This window comes from Pinus tabuliformis, chromosome 6 (assembly GCF_031772625.1).
Source record: "Pinus tabuliformis cultivar Carrire ecotype Pingquan chromosome 6, CPIR1, whole genome shotgun sequence".
Taxonomy (NCBI): domain Eukaryota; kingdom Viridiplantae; phylum Streptophyta; class Pinopsida; order Pinales; family Pinaceae; genus Pinus; species Pinus tabuliformis.
In genome coordinates, this window is record NC_142292.1 from 1832414472 (window position 1) to 1832424358 (window position 9887).

The window sequence follows — 9887 nt, forward strand, 5'->3', positions numbered from 1 at the left end:
AAGGCATGCTTGAATATACACCAAACAGTAAAAGCCGAGACAATCTTCTTTAACCCAATTTGCAATTTTATATGAATCCATTTTCTTTGAGTGGATTTCATTAGACTTATGTAAATAAAAACTTCGATTTTGTCCACTATGATTTTGGTTGGATGAAAATGAGGCAAATGTCTTTACACTCATATGCATTATGAGTAAAGGTAAAGTGCAACAATGTATGTATAATACATTATAATGCATAGCTAAAATTATATAATTAGTGGTATCTACCCATAACATCTGCGTGTTATTATTGTATGATATAATATTATATTTATGATTCTTAAAAGCCATGTCTGTAATCGTGATTATGCATTAAAGAAATTGAAATTTGAAACAAAGACAAGCTTGAATATGTAATAGATAGCTTGAATGTGCACTAGATAGTATAGTAGAAGTTGAGACAATCTTCTTTGGCCCAATTTCCAATTTTATATTAATCCAATTGCTCTAAGTGCTAATTTCCCTCAATCCACTTGAGCACAAGCCAAGAGAAATGCATAAGATAAAACTTCAAATCAACATGTTAATGCACTGATACTTCTAATTTAAATTGGACCCCAAAAAATTGTATTTAATCTAAATAATGAGCATATACGAGAAGGGGTAGTTAGTTTTATAGTTATATTGTGTATCATTTTCAATAAATTTAAATAATAATAATTTTCTATTTATTAAATTGAAAGTAGTTAAATACATTTATAGCTATGTAATGTGTTACATGGTAACAAATAACATCTATCTCAATGCCAATATTTTGAGTCAAGTTAATATTTTAATATAAGGATGTTTAAGTAAGTCTAATGTACAAATGTAATGATAGTCAAATTTGAAAATTGTAGCAATTAAACTCCACTTTATCCAAACCACTATAATGTATTATAAGAATAACATTTATTTTATTGGAAAAATATATTGAATTATTTGTTAATGGTCTATTATGCAACGTAGCATAACTTATAACTTATTGCTATTGAAAAATTATATGATAATTATATATATATATATATATATAGGGTGTAATCCATATCAAAAGTAGTTGTTGAAAATTTTACTTTGTTGTGTATGACTTATAAATTTACAAATGTTTCAATGATTTACGTTTTTCATAACATAAGATATAGTTATGAATATTAATATTGTGAAAAACATAAATCATCATACACAACAAAGTAAAAGTTTCAACTAATACTTTTGGATATGGGCTACACTTTATATATTTATAATTATAATACAAATTTTCAATAAAAACACACACACACATATATACATATACATCTACAGTAAGGTTATTGGATTCAATTTATTATTGTATAGTAGAAAAACCTCTACCCAAACACAAGCAGGTTAAGATGATCATAATATTTTATATATTTCAAAGTATTGATTTTTATATTTTATCTTATGGTATAAAAAGAGCAAGATGGAAAAATTCAACAAAAAATGGGTGGTCCAATTTAACATAACATTATTTTTTTTTTGAGAGATTCTTCAACGTAAATCACATAGAATATCATTTGTCGACGCGTTTCAAACCAACTAGTGTGGTTCATCGTCAGGACAAGTTGAAGAAACAGATCCAGCTTAGCATGTTAAATAGTCTGAGCAGAGTCTTTTAAGAAATGCTAGATCTGTCTTCAACTTTGAAACCTGCAAGCGTGCTCGTTCAAATTGATGAACCTTGGTTGCGATGGCTTTTCTGTGTAGGGATTCGATTGTCGAATTGAGGCTTCTATGATCCATATCAATTTATGAGAGATTCTTCAACGTAAATCACATAGAATATCATTTGTCGACGCGTTTCGAACCAACTAGTGTGGTTCATCGTCAGGACAAGTTGAAGAAACAGATCCAGCTTAGCATGTTAAATAGTCTGAGCAGAGTCTTTTAAGAAATGCTAGATCTGTCTTCAACTTTGAAACCTGCAAGCGTGCTCGTTCAAATTGATGAACCTTGGTTGCGATGGCTTTTCCGTGCAGGGGTTCGATTGTTGAATTGAGGCTTCTGTGATCCATATCAATTTATGAGAGATTCTTCAACGTAAATCACATAGAATATCATTTGTCGACGCGTTTCGAACCAACTAGTGTGGTTCATCTTCAGGACAAGTTGAAGAAATAGATCCAGCTTAGCATGTTAAATAGATCCAGCTTAGCATGTTTCGAACCACACTAGTTGGTTCGAAACGCGTCGACAAATGATATTCTATGTGATTTACGTTGAATAATCTCTCATAAATTGATATGGATCACAGAAGCCTCAATTCGACAATCGAATCCCTGCACGGAAAAGCCATCGCAACCAAGGTTCATCAATTTGAACGAGCACGCTTACAGGTTTCAAAGTTGAAGACAGATCTAGCATTTCTTAAAAGACTCTGCTCAGACTATTTAACATGCTAAGCTGGATCTGTTTCTTCAACTTGTCCTGACGATGAACCACACTAGTTGGTTCGAAACGCGTCGACAAATGATATTCTATGTGATTTACGTTGAAGAATCTCTCATAAATTGATATGGATCACAGAAGCCTCAATTCGACAATCGAATCCCTGCACGGAAAAGCCATAGCAACCAAGGTTCATCAATTTGAACGAGCACGTTTGCAGGTTTCAAAGTTGAAGACAGATCTAGCATTTCTTAAAAGACTCTGCTCAGACTATTTAACATGCTAAGCTGGATCTGTTTCTTCAACTTGTCCTGACGACGAACCACACTAGTTGGTTCGAAACGCGTCGACAAATGATATTCTATGTGATTTACGTTGAAGAATCTCTCATAAATTGATATGGATCACAGAAGCCTCAATTCGATAACATTATTTTTTTATGTTTTCTATATGAAATTATTCACACTTTAAAGTTTTACATTCAAATAAATAAATATATATATATATATATATATATATATATATATATATATATATAGATATGATAATGTTAGAACATTATAAAAATGTCCCTTTGTATCATCAAGGGAAATTGTTTGATAATATTGTATCAAAACATGTGAGAGAGAGCCTCATTAGGACTCCACGCAATGGACCAAATTAAATAACCCAATAGCCCTTCCTACTTAGCAAACACCACCTTCTTATAATGGATTAGTCATTATTGTGGTCAATATAATCAAGCCTTATGTAGTAGTGAACTGAGACAATGGCCATATTGAATACCTCCATGGCTACATTTTGTTCGATGAAGTCTTGAATAGAAAAGTTGGTAATGATGATGAGGTTGTAGTCACATGTTATAGGTGGATGGTTTAGATTAAATCCATGATTGTTGAATGGATCTGATGGCCATGGACCAGTTAAAAGGACAACAAGAAACGTATGAATCTAAGAGGAAAACATCTTACAAAATAATTAAAATATTGCACATAAAATAATTGAAATAATGATGGAAGTGAGAGGGGAGGAGGGTTTCGATGAAGAAACCATCTGCAGGATTTGAGGGTGGGACTCGAGCTCCAAGAGGTAAAATATTAACAGTTCTTGGCTTGGGTGCTCTCGGCTGGTGGATGCGCACTGCAGGTGTTACTTTTTACAGCTTATTGTGATGCGGAAATGTTGTTTTTGGTTGAAGCGGGATGGTTCATAACCCGTTGTCTTATATTCTCTACCATTCAAGTTTGACTACAGCTTCCCTTTGATAACCGGAAGGTGTGGACAACTGTGGGCACGAGCAACTTGTTGGGCGGTTATGGGGCTGTGGGTCAGTCTAACAGTCTCATTAAAATATAACCCTTGTTTTTTGTCAAAACCACAACCGTTTTTCAAGAGGTTCATCGTAGGCTACAAGAGAGGTTTCGTCAAAGGCCCAGGAGGTCTTGGGAGCTTGCAGCACTCACAAGAATACATGGAGGTCAAGACAGCTGAAGGTAATACGGAACGGAGACATCTTCATTGTTTTTCTTACCGGGGTTTGCCTTTTATCAACAGTGGTCTTTCCTTTTCCCAGTTTCTAGGAATGGTGCACTGCTCTCTTGGGCAGCTGGCTCCCGGATGGACGAACAACTACTAGACTATACTTTTGACTCCATAGCTACTGAAGATATCTGGGTCAATTTCACTCGACCGGTTCTAGCTTTGACTAAGCCGATGACAGCCACTTTTACCGGTCACAGGGGTTGAGGCAATTATTTCACAAATGGAAGACATGGAGGTTACACCACAAACCCTAGACTCACATCTGCTACCGGTAGTTTCGGAGGGTATTTTTACCACAGAAGAGGGCTCGGAGTCACCTTTCCTTCCCATCCCTTCTCCGTCGGAACTGAACACATGGTCGCAGGCATTTCCGGCAGGAACAAATGCCCAAGGAGGTGCGGGCTCTTCAGGAGAAGGACCGAGTGGAATTCGATAATCAACACAAGGGTTGTTGCCTGAACAAATAGGCATCCTCGGGATTTCCCCTTTATATACGACCTTCAAACCTGTTGGCTCAGCCACTCCTTCAGGCTGCTTCATAGGCATTATCAGGCAACATCAAGCATCAGAGGAAAATCGCTCTGTTGACTCTAAAGACATTAGCCTAGCGAATGGTGAGTGGGTCGCCAAGACGCTGCCAAAGTGACCAAAAAAATCAAGGAACTCGAAAATCAGAGAAAGGGACAGGCATTTAATCTTCGAAGAAGGAATCACTATGGCATAAGCGGCTCTTATTGAGAGCACTGTGTTAGTTAGGAGGGTAAGAGGAAGAAATTACACTCTGATGCGCCTACGAAAGTGGACAGTGGAAATTTGGGGAAACCTCCTCATTCAGCTTCTAGGTATTCTCTCACTTTCCCGGGGCTGGTTTGCTCTGATTTTTGCCCATCCGGATCAGGTAGACTGGGTTCTCACTCAGTATTGGCACGTTGAGATGACTCCAGTGTTATTAGAAAGATGGTCACCAATGTTCGACCCAGAAAAGGAGAACCATGGAGCTAGGCCAATTTGGGTTCATTTGCCTACTCTCCCGTTACAATTTTGGGGGGAAGAGATCTTCAAGGTAATAGGCGATGACTTGGGTGTCTACCTGGATCATGATAGAACGTATCAAGACACAGGTTGTCTAGCGATGGCTCGTATACTAGTGCATCTAGATACCAGAGAAGGATTGGTTGAGAGATACTTGCTACAGATGGATGACATTACTCGGAGGCAAATTTTGGATTACGAAGGCATTCCTTTTCATTGTCGGAAATGTCATGAAGTGGGGCATCTCTATAAAGACTATCCAAGAGTTTCAGGGCAAAATCAGATCCCGGCCAAAGCGTTGGTCTCATCCTCCACTCAAACTTTGGATTCAAACTTCCCTTCTCTAGTGGTCATCCAAGAGATTACTCTGCCTTCTAGTCAGACACCGCAGCAGGCCACTTCTCATCAGTCTGCAAGGGCATCAAAACGTCCTCCTGTAAAATCCTGAACCCAGGATTTGGCTTTTGCGGGTACTCCCTTCTCCTCTCTTCCTCATTTTTCTCATACAGTAGAAGGTTCTGTTAATTTAACTTCTTCTATGAGTTGTGTTGTTTCTCAAGCTGAGGTTAATAAGTTGTGCTCCCCGGTTTTTCCGGTTCCCTCTGCCCCTCCTGCCCTGCCTTCCCCCATTCCTCACCCCTCTGTGGATAGGACCACCTGCTCGCTCGATGAATGCCCACTTCCAAGTGGGCCACACTGATACTTCCTCTGGTCCCTCCCCGTTGCACCCTCATCGGCTCTTGGCCTAGACATTGACCCCCCCCCCCCCTACCATTACCCCTAAACCTTCTCGCGGCCGCTAATCAAAAATTTCCAAGGCAATCAAAAGGGCTAGTGTTGAAGTAGCTTCCGGGGTCCAATCCCCAATTGAATGGGTTCTTAGAGCAAAGAGCAACCCTCTCACCACCCCCCATGATTTGTCTCTCTTTCAATTGTAGGGGTCTAGCCAACCCAGACAAAAAGCTAGCTCTCAAGAGACTCTGCCTGTCTGAAAAACTGGACGCTATTTTCTTTCAAGAAACTCTGGGAGAAGGTCATCAAATCAATAAGCTCTTATTAAGTTTTCTTCCAGATTGGGATTTTCACTTTTTGGATGTGAAGGGCCGCTCTGGTGGTTATGCTTTGGGTTTTAATAAACGATCCACAAAAATCCTCAATGTCTAGGGAGGAGAAGGTCTACTTGGGGTTGATATCATATCGATGGAGTTCAACAGACCTTTTAGGATTATCAATATCTATGGCCCTTGTCAGAACAGAGAAGTCTTCTGGAATAGGTTTATGGAGGCTGATTTTATGAATCAAGAGAATATAATCATTGGTGGAGATCTAAATTTCTCTCTTGGTTTAGCGGAATCTTGGGGTTCCAGGGGTCAAAGCGATCATCTCACGGCCTTTTTCGAAAACTTGTTGGATGCCCATGACTTTCTAAATATTGACCCTGTAAAGCTTAAGCCAACTTGGAGGAATTGCAGAATGGGGGTTGATGCCCTTGCTAGAAGGTTGGACCGTTTCTTGATCAAAGCCCCTCTCATGGCAAGTTTAAATCTGTTTCGTCAATGGGTGGGGAGCGGTGGGATCTCTGATCACTCTCCCATATTTTTGGAGCTCAAGGGTAACTCTTCTAAACCCCCATCACCTTTCAAATTCAACTCCTCTTGGCTGTTGGAGCCGAGTTTTCAGAACTTGGTCTCGGCTTCTTGGATCCATTGCTCTCAGGATGAGATCTCCTCTCCTGGGGAGGTTTTTGCGAAGAATTTAGCAGCTTTAAAAGCCAAATCAATAACCTGGGCTAGAGAAAAACAAAGGAAAGAAGATGAAGAACTACAAAGGATTGAAATGGCTCTCTTAGCATTCGAAGAATCAGTCCCCAATGGTTCGAACTCGGCTGAACAAAAGCTTTAGTTGGTTCAGCTGGAAACTGAAAGAATTAAACTTCTTCGCTCAAAAGAAGAAACTTGGAGACTCAAGAGCAGAGCAATCTGGCTCCAAGCAGGTGATGAAAACTCAAAAAAATTTCAACAATATGCAAGGGGCCAAAAAGCCATCAACACAATCTGGGAATTACAAGATACTGAAGGAAGGAAAGTGGGTACTTTCGAGCAATTGGCTGACATGGGGATTAGACACTTCTCTGATATTTACAAAGCCCCCATTGGAATAACTCTTCCAAGCATCATTCACACAGCCGAAGCTCTGCCCAGATTTATCAAACCGGATGAAATTGAATATCTAAACTCCCAGGTTACTAGAGAAGAGCTAGAAGCAGTGCTGAAGTGCTTTAAAAAGGATAAGAGCCTAGGGCCTGATGGGTGGCTGGTTGAATTCTACAGCTCCTTTTTTGAATTAATTGGAGATGATCTCCTCCAGACCATTGAAGAATGTCAAAAATCTGGCAGAATTTTGGAGGCTTTCAATTCGACCTTCCTGGCCCTTATCCCTAAATCTGACAACCCTTCCTCCTTTGATGATTACAGGCCCATTTCCCTCTGCAATAGCATTTACAAAATCATTTCCAAAACAATTTCTCTTCGCATTAAGCCCTTCCTCTCCCGAATGATATCCAAGGAACAATTTGCCTTTCTCATCCATCGCTAGATCCATGAAGCTGTTGGTACCGCTCAGGAAGCTCTTCACTCGATTAAAAGGCTCCATAAAAAATCAGTCATCCTAAAAATTGATCTTTCCAAAGCCTTTGACCGGGCCTGTTGGTCCTACCTCCGGATTACTCTCACTCACATTGGCTTTCCCTTTGCTTTCATCAACTGGATCATGGGCTATCTTACATCTGTCTCCTACAATATACTCATCAATGGAGCAGCCTCGGGGTTCTTTCATGCGGAACGAGGCCTTAGGCAGGGATGCCCTCTCTCCTCGTTGCTCTTTCTCCTCATTATGGAAGGATTTAGCAGGTTGATTAAAAAAGGGAGGAAGGCTCCTTGGTTGGTGTTCGGATCTCTGATATGTCCTCTATAACCCATCTCTTATTTGTAGATGATGTTCTGATTTTTTTAAATGGATCCTTTCAAGACTCTTATGCTTTCAAGTCCATACTATCCCTTTTTTGTAAAGCTACAGGTATGCAGCCAAATTTTGTGAAATCAACTATTATCATAGTTTCCTGCCAGCCGAATGAAGCAAGATTAGCCTGCCAACTTTTTGAATACGCGAGACAAGACTTGGATGATGGCCTAAAATATTTGGGTTTCAGATTGAAACCAAATGGTTATCGCATAGCAGATTGGGCTTGGCTTATTGCTAAGATTGAAAGCAGAATCAACATTTGGCAATAGCGATGGCTCTCTAGAGCAGGTAGGCTCACTCTACTCAAATCAGTTCTAGAAGCTATTCTGGTTTATTGGATGTCGTTGGCCTGGATTCCCAAAGGCATATTAAAAAGAATTCAACAACTATGTTGTCGTTTCCTTTGGCGAGGACAAAATCCAGGGAGAACCTTTGCCTGGGTCCGTTGGGATAACATTGACAAACCCAAAAAACTGGGAGGCTGGGGCATAAAAACTTGCAGTTATTCGCTGAAGCTTTGGCTGCAAAAATGGGCTGGCAGCTTATAAACTCCAGAAGTCTTTGGCAGGAAATTACTTTTTATAAATACATATATCCGCTCTCAGTTTTGGACTGGATCCACAGACCCTCAGTTCCTTCGACTGGCTCCTCCATAATTTGGAAAGCAATATCACAGTCTCTTTCTCTCATCAAGCGAGGTCTGGCTTGGAAAGTTGGCAATGGAGTTCAAGTGAGGATCAGTTTGGATGCATGGAGTGGCTATGGGAATGGCCACATACTTCCTCGACCTCTTTGCAATTTCCTTCAGGCCTCTGGCATCTCCCACTTAGCGCATATAGCAAATGCAAATCAGGACAGTTGGCAAAACTAGACCTGGATGGATCACAGAATGCTCAACATACCAGATGTTTGGGTTGAAGACTGGCAGAGGTTCATCGGCTCTCTAGAGGAGGCCAATGTGCGGATCAGCGACAACCATGATGACCTTATCTGGGCGATGGATCCCCATGGTAGATATTCCCCCAAAATAGGTTACGCATACTCAATGGCAACTAGACACACTGGCGATTTTTCTTGGTGGTGGGGTCACCTATGGAAATTAAAAGCCCCTCCTAAATCCAGGCTTTTCATGTGGTGCATTCTAAAGGACAAAGTACCCACTAAACTAATGTTGATGCATCGTGCAATCTGCGGTCCATCCAGATGTTGTCTGTGTAGGCAACATGAGGAAGATTCTACTCACCTTTTCCTTACCTGTCCTGCCTCGAAATCATTTTGGTTAAGGATCCTCACTTCACTGAATCTACATATTGACTGGTCAGGCCAAGACATCAAAGCGGCTTGGCATAGATGGTGGATAAAAGCCAACTCACAAAAAATTAGATGCCTGCCACTACTTATTTGTTGGGGAATCTGGCTTAACAGGAACAATTCCATTTTCATGGATGCCAAAATCGATTGGGATTCCTCTAGTATTTCATTGTTGGCCATTTACAACTTGCTCCTGGAGGACCCGGATAGTCGACCCTCTCGGGTCATTACCCCGGAAATTATTGACATAAATTCCCCCTGGGGTTATTTTGATGGTTCGGCTCAAGCCGAAGGCTGTGGAGGAGGGGCGTTGCTGCATATTGATAATGTAGTGTCCTATAGAATCAAGGTCAGCCTAGGCAGAGGCACCAACAATTATGTTGAATTGAGCAATCTAAAATACCTTCTCCTTTTTGCAAAAGAACAAAATTACCAACAGATTCAGATATTTGGAGACTCACAGCTCACTATTAACTGGACAAATGAAGTTAATCATTGTCACTTGCACACACTTAGAGATATTCTGACTGATATCATTTCTCTAAAGTCTCAAT

At 40.2% G+C, this 9887-nt stretch overlaps 1 protein-coding gene across 1 annotated transcript; it reads left to right on the forward strand.

Moving 5' to 3' along the window:
* Window positions 1-4753: 4753 nt before the first annotated feature.
* LOC149266316 (uncharacterized) lies at window positions 4754-5449 on the forward strand. Its single transcript, XM_089407888.1, has one exon. It carries the CDS (start codon window positions 4754-4756, stop codon window positions 5447-5449), a length of 696 nt encoding a protein of 231 aa, XP_089264014.1.
* Window positions 5450-9887: the final 4438 nt, after the last annotated feature.

What these genes read in the sequence shown, in the direction of transcription:
- LOC149266316 (XM_089407888.1), top strand. Translation starts at nt 4,754, where the DNA reads ATGCGCCTACGAAAGTGGACAGTGGAAATTTGGGGAAACCTCCTCATT.